This window comes from Muntiacus reevesi, chromosome 13 (assembly GCF_963930625.1).
Source record: "Muntiacus reevesi chromosome 13, mMunRee1.1, whole genome shotgun sequence".
NCBI lineage: Eukaryota > Metazoa > Chordata > Mammalia > Artiodactyla > Cervidae > Muntiacus > Muntiacus reevesi.
Window position 1 is genome coordinate 1,067,501 of NC_089261.1, and position 20,945 is coordinate 1,088,445.

Sequence of the window (20,945 nt, forward strand, 5' to 3'; positions counted from 1 at the left end):
GTCAGCGGCACCCGGAAGTAGTTACGGAGTTCGGACAAAACGCCGCGGTCTGAGGTGTATTTTTCACCCGTTTTCTGCACTAGCTGACCCTGCCGTCGCCATGGGGAAGCGACAGCACCAGAAGGACAAGATGTGAGTTGAGCCGCCGCCGCCGCCAGGAGCGGGCTTGTCCGCCCCGCGCCCCGCCCCCGAGCTCCTCTAGACGCTGCTTCCCCGGAAGCCCCGCGGTCTTCCGCGGGGCGCCCCCTCAGGCGCGGGTCTGCGGGTCTGCGGGGCCCCGTCCTCTCCGCCCCTTCGACGCCGCTGCGCCGAAAACCTCCGCGGTTCTCCGCAGGGAGCTCCCATCGGGCTCTGGTCTCCGGGCTCCCGTTCTCTCCGGGCTCCCGTTCTCTCCGCCCCTTCGACGCCGCTTCGCCGGAAACTTCCGCGGTCCTCCGCGGGGCGCCCACCTCAGGCGCGGGTCTCTGGGGTCCAGTCCGCTCGGCTTCTCAGGCTCGCCAGCTCTTACCTGGCGGGTCTCCTCGGGCGCGGCCTCGTCCCCCGCCCCCCGATGCGCTCCCGAGCTCCAGCATCTTCCAATTAAACCCACTTGGGCCCCCCAGCTGCCATCGAGTTTGATTTTCTTAACAGTGAGACGCTATTCAGGACTACTTTCCTTTAGGATGGACTGGTCGGATCTCCTAGCTGTCAAAGGGACTCTCAAGAGTGTTTTCCAAGAGTCTTCTCCGATGGTTTTCCCAGTAATGTATGGATGTGAGAGTAGGACTATAAAGAAAGCTGAGTTCCGAAGAATGGATGCTTTGGAACTGGTGTTGGAGAAGACTCTTGAGAGTCCCTTGGACTGCAAGGAGATCCAACCAGTCCATCCTAAAGGAAATCAGTTCTGAATATTAATTGGAAGAACTGATGCTGAAGCTGAAGCTCCAATACTTTGGCCGCCTGATGGGAAGAACTGACTCATGGGAAAGGACACTGATGCTGGGAAAGATTGGAGGCAGGAGCAGGGGACGACAGAGGATGAGATGGTGGGATGGCATCACCGACTCAGTGGACATGAGTTTGAGTGAGCTCCAGGAGCTGGTGATGGACAGGGAGGCCTGGAGTGCTGCAGTCCATGGGGTCGCAAAGAGGCAGACACGACTGAGCAACTGAACTGACTGATGAGATGAGGAAGATCTGTGTCGGCCTGCAATTTTCTGCCTTCCCTTTGACCCCACTTCAGTCAGGGTCTGCCCGCATTGCTCCTGTTAGGATCCCTTAACTCCGGCGGGGCTCCATCCGGGGGTCGGCTCTCCGTCCTTGCTTCGTAGGGCGCGCCCGACTACCTCTCTCCCTCTGAAGCCCTTGGTGTCTGGGACACCGCTGTTTCCGGGTTTCTTCAGAGGGGGCGCTCTCTGGGTTCCGTCTGCTGGGTCCTCGCCTTCCCGGACCTCCTAGGTCTCCTCCCTGCGTTTCCTATCTGTTTTACATCCCTTGGGTGATGGCTCCAGCCTGGCTTACAACACCGCCCCGGAAGCTCCAATGGGCTTGTGGAGTTCAGTGAGTGAGCCCCTCTGTGAAAGGAACTTTTTGCTCATGGAAGGGACTTTTTTTTTTTTAGCGTTTTTGTTGAATTTGTACCAGTATTGCTTCTGATTTGTGTTTTGCTTTTTGGCGGCAAGGCATACAGGATATTAGCTCCTCCAGCAGGCATGGAACCTGCACCCCCTGCATCAAAAAGCAAAGAGGAACTCGTTCACTGTCAGCACTTGAGCCTGCTCTTCCCCTGTTTTCCCCTCTCAGTGGTCGCACCCTGGCTCCTTCGCTGGGGTCAGAAGCCTGGGAGTTTCCCTCTGGCTCCTGTCCCTCAGTAAGTGCTGCTGGCATGTCCAGGAGCTGACCGCATCTGGCTGGCCCACCCATCCGCTCAGGTGGAGTTTCTGCCGGCTCCGTCTTGGACCTTTGCAGTCGCTCTTTGACCGGTTTCTGCTGCCTCCTGCCTGAGCCTCTGCACAGTGCAGCCAGAGTGACGCTTTGAGGACTCAGGGCCCTGTCAGAACCCTGCAGCGCCTCCATCCTGCCTGAAGCCAATCCAGAGTCTTCCCACAGCCCGCGGGGTCCCTGGTGACCCACCCAACCCCCCAAGTCTCCTTCCTCAGCAGCCCCCACCCCCGGGCACGCGAGGTCCCTCTACCTGGAAAGCTCTCCCCCAAGGTCTTCATGTGGCCAGCCACTTCTCACCGTTCACCCTACTGTTAAATTGATCTCATCTGCACAGGAGGACCGTTTGGGTTTGCTTATGGGTTTGTGTATCACCCGTATCTGTGTTCTGTTTATCACAATGTGTCTGACACGTAGTAGGTGTTTAATAAGTATTTGCCAAATGAGCGAAGTGACTCGGTCATTGGTTTATTTCCAGACTCTGTCTTCCTTGTGAAAGGGGAAGTAGTAAGGTTCTCTCTCTCTCCAGGTACATCACCTGTGCTGAATACACTCACTTCTATGGCGGCAAGAAACCAGGTAAGACGTGAAACCCTTCTGCTCCCTTTGAGTCTGTGGGTGTAGCTAAAGCCTTCCCTGTGGAGTGAGCCTGTGAAAGTGAACAACTAACAAGAAGATGGAAACCATAGTGGACTGATGGGCTGAGGGCGCAGCTCACAGAAGAGGAGGCACACTAAATATTGGAGGAGATGTTTCATCTTGGTGGTGGTTTCCCCTTGGCTGTGATGGGTCTGTTGCAGCGAGTGGGCTTTCTCTAGCTGCTGTGAGTGGGGCTACTCTCACTGTGGGGCTGGGGCTCTGGAGTTGTGGTGCATGGGTTTAGTAGCCCCGCGGCATGTCAGATCTTCCCAGACTAGGAATCGAACCTATGTCTCCTGCACTGGCAGGTGGATTCTTAACCACTGAGCTACAAGGGAAGTGCCTTTTTAAAAAATTTTTGGTGATTTTTTTTTTTTTTTAAACATAGGTTAAAATAATGTCTTGTCTATCCAGTTAGTAATACAAAGAATGACAGTACCCAAAGCTGTCATGGCTGCATTCAGAAGAGCACCCTCCCCCTTGCTGCTGGTCTGGCCTACTGGGAAGGCAGAGCCAGGAGGGGCCCACAGCCAGGGGTTAGCTGGGGTTGTGCTGCGGGAGGTTCCCACCTGTGGTCTGTGCTTTTTCTCTAAGCTCTTTCTTGGTGTACCCCATGTTTTGGCTCTGTCTGTTTTAGGCCACAGCAATTTTTGCACTACGTAATTTACGTCAGCATTTTCTTTTTTTCCTCTTTTTTTTTTTTTTAAGCAGGGTTTACTGTTCTTATTAAAGTATAGTGGAGCTACAACACTCTGTTTCTTCCAGGTGTACAACACAGTAATCTGATGTTTCTGTACTTTGCAAAGGAAAACCCAAAATAGATCTAGTAACCATCTGTCACCACACACAGTTACCAGGATGTTATTGACTGTAACCCCATGCTGTTATGTTTCGTTCTTGTGACTTACATGCACTTTTAGTTTTTATTTGTTTATGTATTTGTTTAAAATTTACTTATTTACTTGGCTGTGCTGGGTCTTAGTTGTGGAACGTGGGATCTAGCTTCCCGACAAGGGTTGGAATGTGGGTCCCCCCTACGTTGGGAAACTGGAGTCTTAGCTGCTGCACCACCATGGAAGTCCCAGCATGCACTTTTTCTTAAAATGTAGTCGACTTGTTGGAGCACATTTGTGAAATTCTTTACAGAATAATTACCTTTCCCAACCTTTGCTTTCATCTCACACAGATGTTCCACAAACAAATTTTCGTCGTCTGCCTTTCGACCACTGCAGGTAAGAGTTGGGAGAGCTTCCCCTCTCTCACGCGAGTACTCTGGAGTACTCCCCTGTGTGACAGTGAATCTGATCCCCAGAGATGCCGGGGTGGCTTCTGTCTGTGTTCCCTTCTCGGCTCTTCCCTGGGGCCAGAGAAAGGACCCAGCAGTGGAAAGAGCTGGGTGGCTTTCTGACCAGGGCCTTGTCTTTAGCCTGGTGCTCACCTCCCAAAGCGGGTGTTCCCTGTCCTCAGGCCACCCACACAGCCCAGAGGATCCGTGCTGGGAGGGCTGAGCTCCCTGGCCCAGGTGTCCCATCCAGGAAGTGGTTTGACTCTGAGCTCTGGGCTGTCTCGCTTTCCTTTTGGTCCTGAGTCTAGGTAGTAGCAGCAGCAGCAATATTTGTGCTACCTGGGCCCCCTGCCCCCTTTCACTGTGGGGGTCACTATGGGGGCCGGGGGGGACACTGCTGCAGACCCAGTCAAAGGCCATTTCCCTCGTTGGGCTTGGGGGAGTGGGCAGGCCTGGTGGGCCCCTTGGGCCCGAGTTTCCCCAAGTTTTAACTGTGGTCAGCTCTGCCCTGCACACGTGTGTCTGCACAGCATACCGCCCCCCCCCCCCCCCCCCCCCGCCCCCCGACCAGTTCTGAGTCAGTAGGTCAGGGTGAGCCTTGAGAGCTGGCCAAACCCTCCTGGTGACCCTAGCACCACAGTGAGGCTGGCCAACCAGATGGCACGGGGCAGTGAGGAGGCAGGGACGGCCAGGGGCTCCTGGAGGGCCCCGTGGAGTGAGGGCCTCACCTGTCTCACTTGCCGAGGGAGCAGGTGAGGCCCCGGCGTGGGCGGCCGCGGCTCTGTCCTCCACCAGCAGCCTTGTCACGCGCCTCCCGGGAGTGTGGCCTTGTGAGCGGTTTTATAGAGGTCTTTGGCGCCCGGAGCCTGCCCGAGGCGCTGTATCTTGCCCATTCTGTAACTCCTGGCGTTCTGGGGGAGGACGTGCCCTTGAGGCCCCTTGGGAGAAGGTGTGTGTTCACGCTCTTGCTGTTGGGAGCTCGCCTCGGCATTGGCTCCTGCTCTGGTCAGTCCCAAGCAGCACCCGGGGCTGGAGGGGAGCGGTGGGCCGCAGAGGGCGGCTGCTGGGGGCGGTGTCCGGGGAGGCGAGGCCAGTGCTGCCGGGCAGTCCAGGTCCCGGGGCCTGACCCCCTGCCCGACACGTGGGAGACAGAGGCACAAATAAGCCGGGGCAGAAGGGCCCTCGAGGGCTCCTGATGGAAACCCCGGGCCCGGGCGCCGCTTCTCCTGAGCAGACCCTTCACTGGGCGACCTCCACCTCCCTGCATCAGAGCTTCCCGGGCGTCAGACCTGGCCTGCGTCGTGTGCAGGAGAGGTGCCCGCCGCGCAGCGAGGAGCGGGCGGGACCCCGGCCACGGCCGCCCGCCAGCGTCTCTGGGCCGGGAGCGGGCGGCGCCCCGGGCTGACTCTCGCCCCTCAGTCTCTCTCTGCAGCCCTTCGCCTACCCGGTGTGCACCCCCGAAGGAGTCGTCTTTGACTTGCTGTGAGTTTCCCCCCGACTCCTAAGCTGACGGATGTGATGAGATTGCTGGCACCCACCTGGGACAGGGTTGTGGGAGGGTGTGGGCTGCGGGCAGGGCCACGCTGCGGTCCCGCGGACTCCAGAGCCCTGGGTGGGCCTCTTGGGGCGGGAGGGGCAGCACTGCTCTGACCTCTGCCTGGGGGCCCCCAGCGTTCTGATTCACACCCCCGAGCTGTTGGAACGTCGGCGAGCTGTGTAGCTTTCACGTCACGAAGGCAGAGCCGTAGTCAAGCTGCCTGCCTTTCTCGTGCTCCGTCTGTGTTCCAGCGGAAGCAGGCTTCTGTTGTTTCCTCGTGGCTCAGTCTTGTTTCAGAAAACGTGGAAAGCAGTTCAGAGTGAAGGGAAGATGGGCTGTAATCTCAGCGCCTGGGACCAGCGCTGTCAGTCTGGGCCCCTCTTTGCCTGGGAAGTGTTTGTGGGAACCTGGTAGAGGTCACACTGAGAGGGTGGTTCCGGATCCATTTTTCACAGTTACAACGAGAGCTTTTTGCCCTTGTCATTCAGAACTTTCTGGAAGTGTGGTTTTTGAGGCTGGCCCAGTACCTCCCTGTAGAGTTGTAGCAACACGCATGTAGGTCTTCCCATTAGTGTTGTTTATCCACGTTTGTGCGCAGTTGCAGTGAAAGCGGCCACTGACGCCTGTGTAGCCAGAAACACCCTCGTTCCTGTGATGAGGTGGAGAGTGAAGGCGGAGCAGCTCCCCAGCCCCCCGGGCAGCCGCCCCCCATCCCAGCCCCCAACTCTGGCCCGCTGCTATCTGACGCTGACACACTTCGTCTCTTCCTTCAGGAACATCGTTCCTTGGCTTAAGAAGTACGGGACCAACCCCAGCAACGGAGAGGTAGGTGGCTGTGTGGGAGCTTCGGTGAGGTCGGTGAGCGCTCTCGTGTCACACACACACACACACACACACGTGTGCGCGTGGGGCCCCTTCCTTCCCCACATCTGTCCTTCGTGCAGTGTGACCCCCACGTGCCCATGTGTGGATCATGGGGGCACCTTCCTGTGGTGGCACCGCGGGCCTTGGCATCCTCTGCTGTTACCAGCGCTGGCCGGGTGCATGTGCAGTGGCCCCCAGCCTGCCGGCCCTGGGGCTGCTTTTTCGGTCTGGTAGCTCCTGGCACGTTGCCCTGGAGGAGTGGAAGCATTCCAGGATCCTGCTGGTGGGTGTGAAGGGGGTTCGGGTCCCAGACCCTCGGAAGCGCTGGGCGTCCCATCCCTTTGGGCGATGCTCCTTATGGGCTCTGTGGAGGCCAGCTCCCCGCTGCTGACGTGCCGTGCATGCCGTGCGGTGGAGAACGCGGGATCGGCCCCTCCCGCTACAGCCCTGCACACCTGTCACCGGCCTGAGCCCGGTTCTGCTCTGCCAGCCGCTCTCTGCTCCCTCACAGCGCGTCTGCAGTTCACTCGCAGGGGATGTTAGCGCTGCAGTGCGGGGCTGGCTCTGTAGCAGAGCAGGACCAGAGGCCGGGTTGCGGCCCCGGAGGAGGACGGGAACCTGGGGGTATCAGGGAGCAGCACCAGTGCCGCGGAGACCCGGGGACGGGCGGGGTGGGACGGGTGGGCTGGGTCACAGCTGCGGCCTCGCGGGCCCAGAGGGGGCCTTGGCCTTGTTCTGGGTAGGAGACCTGGCGGCAGTTAAGCCTGAGTGAGCTGCTGCCTGCTGCACCGGCCTGGTGTCCTCGGCACCTCTTCTAGCTAGTTGCTTGTTTATTTTTATTAATTCCGCTTCTTCCAGAAATTGGATGGGAGGTCCCTGATCAAGTTGAACTTTGCGAAGAACAATGAAGGTGAGTGATCCTTTCCAGCCAGCTGGAGGAGTGGCCTGAGGGACCTGCAGCCCTACCTCTCACCAAGTTCTTGTTCCCTTCTGAGCAAGCCAGATGCTTGCTTTCAATTTCTCAAAAATGTGCTGTCTTCCTAGAGGCCCAGGAAGTTTCAAGCTGGGAATGGGGATGAGCCCTCACTGCAGGGCACTTGGGCAGTGTGGGCTGAGCTGGGCCCCCGGGGGCACAGGCCTGCCCGGCCGTGGCTTTGGTCCAGGTGTCACTGGAGACGGTGCTGCTCAGGCTGCGGCCTAGGTGGGCAGCTGGGTGTGGCGGCGGGGGCTCTTGGGCTCTTTCTGCTCAGCTCAGCATTGGTCGTACGCCCCGGCCCAGTCCCGGGGTCCTGCTCTGCAACCTGCGTACCCTCCACTGTTCTTGCTGGCCAGACACCTGTGTGTTGAGGCAACCTCCATGGGCTCTGACCTTGTTCTCAGTTCATTATGGGCCTGGGCGAGTGCAGGTGCCCTGGTGGAGGGCAGAGTCAGAGCTTGCTGGCGGGTGGGTTCCAGGGGAATGCGTGGAGGCCGGCCAGCCCCCAGCAGGTGCAGACGGCAGTGAGGAGTCAGCCGGCCTCGGTGGCCTGGACAGTCTGGGTGCCGGGGAGCTCCCCGCTCCAGGAGCGGCTCCTTTACAAGCATTCACTGAGTGGCTGCCTGCTGCATGCAGATAGGACGGGCCAGGCCTCTCCTGAGATGAGAGGGAGGGGCTTTGGAAATGAGGTTACTGTGCTGGGTCAGACGTGGCCTTTCCTGTGGTCAGAGGTGAAGTGGGCCGAGGGAGAGGGGCTCGGGGCTGGCTGACAGGGTTCGAGAGGGAGTCTGCAGACAGGTGGGCGTGAGGGGGCCCTGTGGGGAGAGCGTTCCAGGCAGAGGCCCTGCTGTGACAGGCCCTGCCGGCGCGGGGTCCACTGTTAAACTTGCACGGTGTGAGTGGAGCAGGGGCAGTGGCTGTGGTCTGGGGTCAGCTGAGGTGGGGAGCGCAGAAGTGTCTCAGGCCCTGGACAGTCACAGGAGGGCTCAGAGATTTGAGCAAGAAAGATCTGACCCAACTTGTTTTTTTTTAATTATTTGGCTGTGCCATGTCTTAGTTGTAGCATGTGGCATCTAGTTCCCGGACCAGGGATTGAACTTGCATTGGGAGTGCGGAATCTTAGCCACTGGACCCCCACAAAGCCCCCCTCAACGGTGCCTTTTTACATTTTTACTACCCTTGATCTAGAGAGCACGCTTGGCCTTGTGTCTCAGTTGATGAGAGGGTGGAGTTGGTGTGCCGCCCGTCTGAGTTTATCTGTGCTCCCGCCCCGCGGAGTCGGTGCCTTCGTGCCTTTCACGCTTAAGCGTTTGAGTGTGTCTCTAAAAGCTGAGGACTTTAGAAACGAGACCACCCTCGTCACACCCAGAAAGTATGAGTTCTTTAGTGTTGGGTATCCAGCCGTTGGTCCAGTTTCCAGAATGCTGTTGTAATTACCGTTTGCAGTTTTGAGGTCAGGGTTCTTAGAGTTCATACAGGTCCAGGGCTCTCATCTCTACGTGTCCCCCTTGCTGCAGTGTCCTTGGGACTGGCTTGCACGGCTCCCCGGCTGCCCTGGTGGGTGCGTGGGGTGAAGCGGGGCAGGGAGGGGCCCAGGAGGTGTGGGCATGGGGCGGGGTCTGAGAGAGGGACTGCCGTGGGGTGTGTGGGACTTGACAGGTCCAAGGGGCAGCAGGCGGGTGGCGAGACAGGCTGGTCCCCGAGGCGGAGGCTGGCGCTGGGGCTGGGGCTGACGCTGCCTGGGGCGGTCCCGCAGGGGGCGGAGTTCCCGCTCTCAGAGGGGCTTGGGCAGCCCCTTGGGTTTCTGCTTCCTCTATGACCCCACACCCGCACTCCGACCTGACCCACCCCCTCTAACCCCACTCCACCCTAATTCCCTCTAACCCCACCCCGCCCCCTATCTCTAACCCTGCCCTGCCCTCTCTCTAACCCCTCTAACCCCGCCCCTCTCTAACCCCGCCCCTCCCTAGCCCCGCCCCACCCTCTCTAATCCTCTCTAACCCCGCCCCCGCCCTCTAATACCGCCCTGCCCTCTAATCCAGCCCCGCCCCCCTGCAACCCCGCCCCACCCTCTCTAATCCCCTCTAACCCCGCCCTGCCCTCTAACCCAGCCCCGCCCCCTCTCTATAACCCCGCCCACACTCTCTAACCCCGCCCCTCCCTAGCCCCGCCCCACCCTCTCTAATTCTAACCCCGCCCCCGCCCTCTAATACCGCCCTGCCCTCTAACCCAGCCCCGCCCCCTATCTCTAACCCTGCCCTGCCCTCTCTCTAACCCCTCTAACCCCGCCCCCTCTAACCCCGCCCCTCCCTAGCCCCGCCCCACCCCCTCTAATCCTAACCCCGCCCCCGCCCTCTAATACCGCCCTGCCCTCTAATCCAGCCCCGCCCCCCTCTAACCCCGCCCCACCCTCTCTAATCCCCTCTAACCCTGCCCCTGCCCTCTAACCCCGCCCCCTCTCTAACCCCGCCCCCTCTCTCTAACCCCGCCCCCTATAACCCCGCCCGCCCTCTCCCCAGGGAAGTTCCACTGCCCCGTGCTCTTCACCGTGTTCACCAACAGCAGCCACATCGTGGCCATCAGGACCACCGGGAACGTCTACGCCCACGAGGTGGGTCGTCACAAGCCTGATGGGGACACGGGCGCGGGGCCTGGGCCCCTGGAGGTCACGAGCTAAGAGCCCCCAGTGCACCCAAGGGGTGGCGGCCTGCCTGTGGCCTCCAGGCCTGGACCAGGCAGCTCTGTCTGCTGAGTGGGTCCTCGTTCCCGGGCCCGCAGGACCGTAGAGACCCTGGAGGGAGCCCTGCCCCGGGAGCGTGGGGGTGGGCCTCCTGCGGCACACAGGCCTTTGCCCTTTCCCCCTCCCGGGTGGTCTCTGAGCTGCGGAGTGCGGGGAGGCACCGTGACCGCGGCCTTCCTCCTGGCTGTAGGCGGTGGAGCAGCTGAACATCAAGGCCAAGAACTTCCGAGACCTGCTGACCGACGAGCCCTTCTGCCGACAGGACATCATCACCCTGCAGGTGGGGGTCCCCGCCCTGCTGTGCCCTCCTAGCTCCCTGCCTGCGTGGCCCAGCAGAGCCCCTCCCGGCCATGTATCACCCTGGGCCTCTGCGCAGGCTGCCGCTGCAGTCTGGGGCTTCCGGCTTCCCGCAGGGGCCACCCCCGACTCATCTTTGCGCCTGGAGCGCTTCCAAGTCGAGGCTGCCCTGTTTCAAGCCTGAGGGCTGGGGCAGGTGCTCAGGACCCGGGGCGGGCTGGAGCATTCCTGGAGGTGTCCCAAGAGCCTGAGTGGGCTCATGAGAGTCACGGCTGCAGAAAATCGGGGGACCTGGGTCCTCCTGTAGCTCTTCCCATTATGATCTGAGGCCAGTGCATGGCCCTCCCCTGGGGTGGGCTCTCTGGCCGCGGGCAGACTGTGGGGTCCACCTGGCAGCTGACTGCAGGGGACGGCCGGTGGTGGGAGGGTGGAGGAATACACCCTGTGTCCTGCGCTGACAGCTGGGGGCGCTGGTTGGCTGTGAGCAGGGAGAAGGCGTGCAGCTGCGATGCGGGTTTGCGGCCCCAGCCCCGCCCGCCCCTGCCGACCCCCAGCCTCTCCCCAAGCCTGGGCCCTGCCGGCTGCTGCCGCTGCCTGCCCAGCAGCTGCATGGCCCAGGACATGCCGGGCTCACTGCCACACGTGTTCTGTGTGCCGTAGGATCCCACCAACTTGGACAAGTTCAACGTCTCCAACTTCTTTCACATTAAGAATAACATGAAGATAATCGACCCAGGTACGTACAGCCCAGCTGCCCAGGGGCGAGGGGCTTGGGGTGGCAGAGCCAGGTTCCTGGGGGATGCTCCCCGCCCCTCGCCAGAGTCCAGGGGTCCCAGCCTGCCTGCATGGGCCTTGGATGTCGTGAGCTGCCATGCCACCGTCCTCTACCGGCTCATCAGGGCCCCGGGGCCTGGGCATGTGGGGGCCAGGACGCGGCTGCAGGCCCCACAAGGCTGCTTCCTCTCCTGGGTCCCTGGGGCCTGGGTCACCCTCTCCGCGCCCCTCAGAGATGGTCCGTTTCTCACCGCAGGGCTGGCCTGGGCCGCCGGGGGGCAGGCGGGCCTTGGAGGGTGGGGAGCGTGTCGTGGGGCTGTGACCCTGGGTTTGGGCCGGGGCGGTGGCCTCACCCCTGCTCCCACCACGCGCTTCCCCGGGGCTTTTGTGACCCGGAGGCTGTGACAGATGGAGATGCCGGTCTCCCTGGCCTCAGGCCCGGCTGGGCTTTCGGTGGTTCTGGCCCCCTGTCCCCTCACAGCATCTGGGGACGGCGCTGGGTCTTGGCTGGGTCTTAGGACCACCGTGCCGTCTTCTAGATGAAGAGAAGGCCAAGCAGGACCCGTCGTACTATTTGAAAAACACGAACACAGAGACGCGGGAGACGCTGCAGGAGCTCTACAAGGAGTTCAAAGGGGACGAGGTGCTGGCGGCCACCATGAAGGTCCCCGAGAAGGCGAAGGTGGACAAGCTGAACGCCGTGAGTAGGCGGCCCGCTCCCCTGCCCTGGCGGCACTCCTGGATCGTGGTGCTGGGTGGGGGGCTGCCGGCAGCCTCCGTGGTTCCTCGCCACACAGCAGCCTGGGGTGTGGGCAGGCATGGCCCTGCGGAGCTGGCCACCTGGAGTCAGAGTGACCCAGGGGTGCCGAGCTGCTGGGGGGCATGGCTGGTCCCAGGGGGCCTGCCTCCCAGGCCTCACCTGCACGTCCCGGCCCCGGCCTTGTGCTTGGCCCCGGGCCCCAGTTGGCCGTGAGGACACTGCGACTCATGCCCTGGCCTGTCGGGCCCTCAGCTGCCCCCGCCCCCTGCCAGGCTGGGCCTGGGGGCCTGGGGCTGGGAGACCCCTGTAAACGGTTGTCCAGGAAGCCAGGTGTGCTAAAGACAAGGGTGCGTTGTTCACGATTTCCTGCAACACTGCGGCTCCTAGATTCTGATGCATCTTCTTCTGATAGGAAGAAACAAGTGCCTGATGCTCTGAACCCCAGAGGCACCCACACTCTGCCTCACGTGCTTTTCCAGGTCTCACTTAACATGAGGCTTGGCAGCCAGGCCTTCAGCACAGTTGAAGCTGAGGGCCGCGGCTCTCCCTGGGCCCTGTGGGAGAGGCCGGCATGGGCTGGGCATACTGTCCGCCCAGGAAGCCCCCTGGTGCCCAGGGGTGGTGGAGGGAGGCGACGGGCAGGTCCAGGGCAGAGGGGCGGCCCCCGCACTGACCACCGGCATGGTTTCCCCGCAGGCCCACTACTCCACTGGGAGGGTCAGCGCCTCCTTCACATCTACCGCCATGGTTCCCGAGACCACGCATGAAGCAGGTAGCACCTGGCCCCACTCCTTGTCTGTGGTGGCCAGGCATGGGTGTCCCCCCCACCCGCCTCGGCTCTGTGGGCTTGCCGGCAGCTTGCCAGCAGTCAGGTGGGGTTGTGCCCTTTCAAAAGTGGGCTTGTGTCTGGGAGGGCAGCGTCTGTCTGGAGGCTCGCTAGGGGGGCTGCCCCACCTAGGCTCCAGCGCCCTCCTCTGCTGGCCTTGGCTGGTCAGGGGCCACCGTCCCCCAGCCCCTCCTCTCCTCCCCTTGTTGGCCCCCGGTGCCCGCCCTCCCCCCTGGGCCCCCGACCCGGGGCAGGCGGGCAGCTCAGGCGTCTCCTCGTAGCGGCCATCGACGAGGACGAGCTGCGCTACCGGTTCGTGAAGAAGAAGGGCTACGTGCGTCTGCACACCAGCCTGGGCGACCTCAACCTGGAGCTGCACTGCGACCTGGTGTGTGGGTGCCCCCCGCAGCTCCGCGCAGCCTCGGGTGCTCAGGCTTGCCGCGTCCACCAGTCCAGGGCCTGGCTGTGGGTCCCGGGAGCCCTTCCCACCATTGAGGCCGCCGTGTGCCTTACCGGAGCCCTTGGTTTATTTCAGACCCCAAAAACCTGCGAGAACTTCATCAAGCTTTGCAAGAAGCAGTATTACGACGGCACCGTTTTCCACCGGTCCATCCGCAACTTTGTGGTGAGTGCCGACACCGGCTGCCCCACACCCGTGTGCGGGGTCCTCCCCACGGGCGGTGCTGACCCTTCGGTGGGTGACCCCCTGGTCCCCGGGGGTCTTCTTGGGCCCCAGCCCAGCTGGCCACATCGAGCTTGTGGGGGAGACCCCGTTGTCTCCAGCAGCAGCTGGGGGTGTAGGCAGGCAGGTGGGGGCTCAGAGTGGGGCTCCTCACTGACGTGCTCTTCCTACAGATCCAGGGAGGCGACCCGACGGGCACCGGCACAGGTGGGTGCTGGCGCCGGGACCCCAGGAGCACAGGCCTCCGGGAGCATGCGCCCCCGGTACTGCTGGCTGCACCATGGGCCGTGCGGGGAGGGGCGTGGGGGCCCCCAGAGCCATGGCCTATGGCCTCCAGCTCCTGTTTCCTAGCTCTGCACTGTGGCGAGGCCTGCTCGGGCCTCCAGGCGCCTGCCCCCCTGGGCAGCAGACCTAGGGGCCCAGCGGTGGGGGTCGAGCTCTGCCCCGGGGGCTGCTCCTCCAAAGGCCCCCCCAGCCTGCTGGCTGCTTGGGTCGGCCCGCCCTCCCTCGTGGAGTTTTCTGAGGCCCTGGGACTGGGGGTCCATGGGCATCTAGGGGTGGGGGCCCTGGGGCGGCAAGGTTTCTGGGCTGCCTGGGTCGCGGTCGTCCTGCTGCCCCGGCCTCTCCTCTTCCAGGTGGGGAGTCGTGCTGGGGGAAGCCCTTCAGAGATGAGTTCCGGCCCAACCTCTCGCACACGGGCCGCGGCGTGCTCAGCATGGCCAATTCGGGGCCCAACACCAACAAGTCTCAGTTGTGAGTTGATGGGGGTGGGCTCCCTGCTGGCTTCGCCCTGAAGGTCGTGCCCACCTGCGTCCGTCGAGCCAGGGGGCCGCCCCGCACTCAGGGCGTTGCCTGCCGAAGGCTGACATTGCTAGCAGGAGGTGGGGGGCGCCTGGGGGTGCTGCAGGAGGCCTGCACCACGGCCTTACCTGCTGCTTCCCCACTGCAGTCCTTGTGAAGGAGGAGTTTTAAAAACGCTGAACTGCTTGGCTATATTCTAGATGCTTTTCCCAGATGTTCCAGTCCAGGGGAAGGTGGCGGGTGTGTGCCTGGGGCTGCTCTGGAGCCTGTCTCGCACGGGGTCCCGGCGTGCCTCCATGCGTGTCTGGGAGGCTGTGGGGCGCAGTGCCTGTGTGGTCCCAGCGTCTGGGAGCCGCCCCTCCGTGGGTGGACGGGGCCTTGCCGCTGCCCGACGGTGAGGGTGCCCGTCGGCCTGGCCTGGCTTGTTGGCCCCTGGCAGTCTTAGGCACCCGTGGAGCAGGATGGGCCCTGTCCAGTGACCCGGGTGACTCGTTCCCGGGGCTCTTCTCTGTACCTCCCCCAGCAGGGCCCCTGGGGAGCGTCCCACAGAAGAGGCACCACCCACTGACCACGAGGAAGGGCTGCGGGCCGCCCTCCTGCGACAGCGGCCACGGGACCTGCAGCACGTCCCCGGGCGTGGTCCCTGCGCTATCTCCTCTCTGCTGGGTTGCTTATCCTCCGACGTGGACGTCAGTCCAGTCAGAGCCATGTGACGTGTGTTTTAGAGGATCAGGCAGCGTGAGAGCTTCCGTGTGGGGACGTGCCTTGGCTTTCCAAGGGCATTTTCTGCCTTTTTAACGTGACTTCATGGTTCCTGCTCACGGGTGCCCTGCCTTCCTGCAGACGGCTGCTCCTGGAGAGTTTTGTGGTCTGTGATAGATTGGAAGTGGAGCTTTTCTTCCCTCATGCTGGGGTGGTGGTCGCTCATGTAGAGAACACTACTATGTCCATCTAGGTGGTGGGGAGCACAGTTGCTGAGTGGCATATATCTGGACCCTTATCTGAGAGTCGAGGCTTTATGGACGCTCATGTTCTCAGCTTGTGGGGCGGGTAGACTTGGGTCTCTCCGGGCTGGGCTGTGCGGGGCCGGGTGAGCGGTGTCGTCACCTGATCCGGCTCTCAGGCCTGCTTTTCCAGGCGAGGTTTCAGAGTTTGAGTGTTCTGGGACGTCTGTCACTGGGGTCATGTGTTTTCCTCCTGCTGGCTGTGGGTGCAGCCCCGGGGGGTCAGCCTCTCTGCCATGTCCGTGTGTCAGTCTCGGCGGAGACTTGATGGTGCACCGTCCCATGTGGGAGCTTGGCCTGGGGGGCTGAGGCAGGCGGGTGGGGAGGTGTGGGCTCTCGCTGACCACCCTGTCCTTCCCCAGCTTCATCACTTTCCGCTCCTGCGCTTACTTGGACAAGAAGCACACCATCTTTGGGCGGTGAGGTGCTGGGCAGGGTCTGTGTGTGTGTGGCGGGGTGGGGGGAGCGCCAGGCGGGGTGTGTGTGTGTGTGGCGGGGTGGGGGGAGCGCCAGGCGGGGTGTGTGTGTGTGTGGCGGGGTGGGGAGCGCCAGGCGGGGTGTGTGTGTGTGTGGCGGGGTGGGGAGCGCCAGGCGGGGTGTGTGTGTGTGTGGCGGGGTGGGGGGAGCTCCAGGCGGGGTGTGTGTGTGTGTGGCGGGGTGGGGGGAGCTCCAGGCGGGGTGTGTGTGTGTGTGGCGGGGTGGGGAGCGCCAGGCGGGGTGTGTGTGTGTGTGGCGGGGTGGGGGGAGCGCCAGGCGGGGTGTGTGTGTGTGTGGCGGGGTGGGGGGAGCGCCAGGCGGGGTCTGTGTGTGTGGCGGGGCGGGGAGCGCCAGGCGGGGTCTGTGTGTGGGGAGGTCCCCCCCGCCGGGCCTGTGCCCCCTTGTCCAGTCTGTGCGCGGGTTGGGGGGTGGTGACCCTTGGGCCCGAGACCTGCCCCCGGCAGGCCCTCCCTTCGCAGTCCCGAACGAAGCTCAGCACTGGGCCACGGCCGGTCTCTCCACCTCTCGTCCAGGGCTCGGCGTTCACCCTCAGCGCCGAGTCCTCTGCAGACACTGTGTGTGTGGACGGGGCCTGTCAGTCCGCGCTGACAGCGGCCGGGCCTGCTCAGTCTGCCCCAGCCTGCAGGGGTGCCCGCGCCGGGCACGTTCTCAGGCGCCCGTTGCTCTGCTGCAGGGTTGTTGGGGGCTTTGACACGCTGACGGCCATGGAGAACGTGGAGAGTGACCCCAAAACTGACCGCCCTAAGGTCTGTGCCCCAGAGCAGAGGTCCTCCCCTCGGGCTCGGAGCTGGGTGGGTGGTGGGCGGGTGGGGGCCTGCTCACGCCCACCTCCCCCACCAGGAGGAGATCCGCATTGACTCCACCGTCGTGTTCGTGGACCCCTATGAAGAGGCCGACGCTCAGGTGAGGAGGGGCTGGGGGGACGGCTGTGCCCGCAGCTGGCCTGGTTCTGTTCCAGGAGCCCTGCCTGGGCCAGCGCTCGAGCCCACCTCCACTTGGCCCCCACAGATCGCTGAGGAGCGCAGGAAGACACGGCTGGAGGCGGCGGCCCCCGAGAGCTCGCCCAAGAGCAGCCAGCCCCCCCAGGGGAGCCAGGGCCCCCAGGCGTACCGCCAGGGCGTGGGCAAGTACATCAGCCCGGCAGTCACGTGAGTTCCCCCGGTGCCCACGCCCCGCGTCCCGGGGTCAGAGCCGGTCGGCGGGGGTCAGACGGAGGCTCCGGGACTGCAGTCAACTGGGAGGGAGCTGGGAGGTCGGGGCCTCTGCGGCCTGGGACGTGCGGGGGCTCCTCGCTGGGGGCCCGCGTGCACACGGCAGCTCGTGTCCGCTGTGCCCCCAGGAAGCGGGTGGCAGAGGAGGAGCCGTCCAGCAGTGCAGCCGTGCCCGTGGCCAAGAAGAAGCCTGGCCGTGGCTTCGGGGACTTCAGCTCGTGGTAGCAGCCAGCCACTGCGCTGGAGCCGGTGGGGACTCGGGGCTGGGTGCGCAGTCGACCGTCCGCCCTTCAATAAAGCTCTGGCCGCCGCCCGAGTCCTTTCCTGGCTCCCTCCGTGGGCGGGTGGCCTGGCCCTGCCCTGTGTCCGAGTCTCAGGCTTCCAGAGAGGAAGGGCTGGCTCTGACCCCCGCGCCCCCACCTGTCACCTCAGGGTGGCCGGTCCGCTTGGCGTGGTCCTCCAGCCAGTGGCCACCTGGGACCTCAGACCAGACCTTCTGACTCAGGGGGGCAGAGCCTCGATGTTTGTCCAGAAACCTTTTCTGCCTCTTGCTCGGGTTCGTTGGGCCCACCCAGCCCCAGGCCGTTCCCTCTGCCGTCAGGAGGGTGAAGCCACGGGCTCCCACTGTCCTGGCCGGGGCTGAGTGAGGCCCCTCCCTGGGGACCCGGCCCTGTGCTCGTACTGACCAGTGCCCGGCTCGGGGGTCCTCTCCCTGCTGAGGAGCCGCAGGACCCGTCGTTCCTGCGCCGCCTCCCCGCAGCCCTCCCCCTGGACATGCCCCTTGGCTTCCAGAAGCGCCACAGACGCTCAGGACAGCTGCCTCCCAGGACCACATCCGCTCACCCTGGGAGGCCCACAGCCTCCCTGCAGTCCTCGCCCGCTCTCAGCGCTGAGCCCCCAGGTCAGCATGGCTGGCCCCCCTGCCGGGCTCCGTGCCCACTTCTGTGCGGTCTGTCCTCACCCAAAGCCTCCTGGCAGCGAGTACAGCCGGCTCTCGCTTCCAGAAGGTACTATAGCTCCTCCCCGTCTCTGCTGCTGGCCCTGGGCCCACAGCTCCACACGCACGGTGGCCCCTCCCCCGTTTGAGGCCCAGGCTCCACGGGGACCGGCCTACCCCATGCCTGCAGCCAGGCCGCCGTCCCTCACTCTTCAGGACCCGGCACCAGTGCCGCCTCGGCTAGGAACTGCTGAGCGGCTCCGTCCCTGGGAGCCGGGGTCATGGGGAGGAGGTGTGTGAGGCGCTCACCTGAGGCTCCTGGAGCGGGGGCGCCCGCCCGCAGCAGCTCTGGAGGCCGCCAGCGCGGGGCCCCTCGCTACCCGGCTAGCCGTCGATGCTACTGACCAGGAGGCAGCAAACGTTGGAAGCTTTATTTTGGAAGCTCACGCAGACAGAGCATGGAGGGCCGGACATGGGCAGTCCGCTTGGGGAGCGTGCCTTTGGGCTGGCCTGGCCTTCTGTCCATCTGTCCAGCAGCCGGGCCCACCTGCCGTGACGGAAGGCCAGCCACCCCAGGCTGCAGACCCACAGCTCCACAGGGGACGGGCCTGCCCAGGGCCTCTGATGAGGGATGGTTTACATCTCTTAAGTCATTTTGGAGCTGAAATTGTACTTCTCTAGATGTTAAAAAACATTCAGATTGTGTAAGTCCCTGGTGAGGGCATCAGGTAAAGTAAGGGACTTTTGAAACAATTCCCATTTCTGATCCCTCCTAATAGCTGACAGATGCCATCAAGAGTAAGCGTTAACGTATAAAAATACTATATATATATATATATATATACTTAAAAAACAGCCAGAGCTAAACCCCATTTCTAAAGGATACGTGCAGAGAACACTACATAGTGGACTTAAACGCATTTATAATCCTGGTGTCACCTCCCACTCTTCCCAAGGAAAAAATATCTTAAATAATTTAAATAAAAGTCGTGGGGTGATAGCCGTGTAGGAACTTAAAGGGGAGCGTCCCAGCACTTGACCCGCACGTCTGGCTGTGGCCTCAGGAGCGTTGGTCCTTGAAGCTGGTCACGGTCAGTTCGTTTGGTTTCAAAAGGAGCTCCGGTTTTGCAGAAGACCCACAAGGAAAGTGACTGAGAGCCTTGGCTGGCATCAGCTTCGAAGCCATCCCGTGCCACGGGGAGGAAGGCTGCTGCACCCCCAGAGATAGCCCAGAACACACGCTCCACATGTGAGTGCAGTGGACACGGGAAACGCAGCTGGCTCCTCGGCGTCCAGAAGCATCTGCTGGAGGAGCGCCTGGCCGCAGGCTTAGGCTGGCTCTCAGGGATTCGGACTCAGCCCTCAGGGCGGGTGCCCGCTGGACCTTCAAGGGGCTCCAAGCACCAGGCCCCGGGGCTCTGCTAGGAGGCGGCCTGCTGGGCACCCTCGTGGACGACCCAGCACCCTGGGGTGGGGGAGCCTAGGGCTCCCCATGGACCAGGCTGTGGGTCAGAGGGTGCCCACAGGAAGCTCCCCTGAGCCTGGAGCAGCAGCTGGGGCTCCAGGCTCAGGGGAGAGCCCCCTGGTCTCCAGTTTGTGGCCATGAGATGGTGGGGCCGGGATCCCGGGCGTCTCAGGCCGGGCTCACTGGCCAGAGGGCCTTTGGCCTCCACTCTGCAGACTGGCCAGAAGCCACACACGGCCCAGCCCTGCAAAGGCCCGGTGCGTGGGAACTCGAGCAGAACCAGGGTGGGCTGGGGCCCCCGAGCAACGAGTTTACCCCTGTCTTGCAACTGGAACTTTCTGTGGAAAACGTGAAAACAGTGGCAGATCTTAATTTGGAAGTTTATCCTGTTCTGGCCTCTTTCAAATATAGGAAAAATAATTCTTTTTCTGCAAGTACATCAGAGTAGAAAAGGAAGTCCGCTTTCCTTTGGCCCAGTGTGATCAGCTTGAACTCTGCGGGCCAGCCACTCAGGGCCTGTGCATGGGCCCAGGGTCGCGTCTGCTGACCACTTGCTCACTCGCCTTCTAGATAAGGAAGCTACTGACTTAAACAAACAGGGTGTTCCATCAGACACGTTTCTCTATTTCCAGCTCATCTAAAGTGTTATCCAGTGGCACCCTTTGCGTTTGAACAAGGCTAAAAAGCACCCTGGGTGCAGAGACGCACGGCCGTCAGGGAGGCTCCTGGCAGAGCACTGCCCTGGGCGGCCTGCGCGCAGGACCACCACGCGGCGGGTCCGAGAGTCAGTGAGAAGTGGTCCCCTCTCTTCACTCCAGACGAGCAGGGCTGGCTCTCCAGAGAGGCCGCCTTGGGGTCCATGGGGACTCAGTCTGGTTCCATCAAAACAACAGAACACAGCCAAACTCTACCTCAAAAGCATTGGTTACAAAATGTATGGACTAGATGGACAAGTCATCAGTCGGTTAAGTCTTTCTGTGGATCTTGAGGAATTAGAAACAGGTCATTGGAACATTTCAGAAACAACCACGTGCATGAAGAGGACACAGCTTGCGGGGGCTGCCTCACCCAGGGAGCTGGCCGGGGGGATCACCCGCCCTCGGATGCTCCTCAGCTCCTTGACGACCGTCTCCGTCACGTTCAAGGGGGAACAGGAAGTCCACTTTACTCCCAGCCATTGTCTTTGATCATGTGAGCGAGCTCGATGATAAATTTTCCTTCTTTATACTTCTGACTGCTTTCAAAGGCGTGCTCCTTGAAGAGAGAGAGAGGTTTCAGAATAGAATCCGTTTGGTTTTTCAACTTCTTTATACACGCGGCGAAGAAAGGAAGGGTAGGGTCATGTCTCCCGGACGTGGCCTGTGTGGTGCTGTCTGGGGCCAAGAAGGGGCTGCTGTGTGGGGACCGGGCGTCGGGGTGGGAGCTACAGCGACAGCTGTGCGTGGACCGGCGGGGCGGTTCAGAAGGACGGTCAGCACAAGCCGCGTTCCTGGGGCTCGGGGTCACAAGTGGTGGAGAGAAGCCGGGGTGGGGCGGGGCGCGCTGGTGCAGGGAGCCTGTCCTCCTCACACCCCCCCCGCGCCCCACGATGGGCCCAGGCGGGTCCTGGGTGGGGGCCAAGCACGCCAGGCGGGTCAGCTGTGGGCATGACCACCGGGTCACGTCCACAGGCCCCTGCCCGCGCCCGGCCCGTGGACCCTCCTTGACGGTCGGCACCCGTCCTGTTTCT

The 20,945-nt window shown here is 62.5% G+C and overlaps 2 protein-coding genes across 3 annotated transcripts in view; one reads left to right on the plus strand and one right to left on the minus strand.

The window, feature by feature from the left end:
- PPIL2 (peptidylprolyl isomerase like 2) lies at window positions 1-20,447 on the plus strand. The gene is made up of 20 exons (XM_065904070.1): window positions 1-132; window positions 2,450-2,499; window positions 3,746-3,791; window positions 5,264-5,326; window positions 6,155-6,206; window positions 7,104-7,155; window positions 9,741-9,832; window positions 10,152-10,241; window positions 10,919-10,994; window positions 11,572-11,732; window positions 12,489-12,564; window positions 12,900-13,006; window positions 13,154-13,243; window positions 13,474-13,507; window positions 13,936-14,053; window positions 15,468-15,524; window positions 16,277-16,349; window positions 16,444-16,506; window positions 16,612-16,751; window positions 16,943-20,447. The coding sequence occupies exons 1-20, from the start codon at window positions 101-103 to the stop codon at window positions 17,037-17,039; spliced, it is 1,569 nt and encodes a 522-aa protein (XP_065760142.1). The 5' UTR covers window positions 1-100; the 3' UTR covers window positions 17,040-20,447.
- YPEL1 (yippee like 1) overlaps window positions 20,284-20,945 on the minus strand; it is a 10,963-nt gene continuing 10,301 nt past the window's right edge. For both annotated transcript variants that reach the window (XM_065904072.1, XM_065904071.1), the window contains exon 5: window positions 20,284-20,470. In XM_065904072.1, coding sequence (XP_065760144.1) covers window positions 20,381-20,470 — 90 coding nt within the window. In that variant the 3' untranslated portion in view covers window positions 20,284-20,380. The remainder of the gene's footprint in view (window positions 20,471-20,945) is intronic.

What these genes read in the sequence shown, in the direction of transcription:
- PPIL2 (XM_065904070.1), top strand. Translation starts at nt 101, where the DNA reads ATGGGGAAGCGACAGCACCAGAAGGACAAGAT. An exon ending in GGAACGTCTACGCCCACGAG is followed by an intron (nt 9,833 to 10,151) that starts GTGGGTCGTCAC and finishes TCCTGGCTGTAG; the next exon opens with GCGGTGGAGCAGCTGAACAT. An exon ending in ATGAAGAGGCCGACGCTCAG is followed by an intron (nt 16,507 to 16,611) that starts GTGAGGAGGGGC and finishes TGGCCCCCACAG; the next exon opens with ATCGCTGAGGAGCGCAGGAA.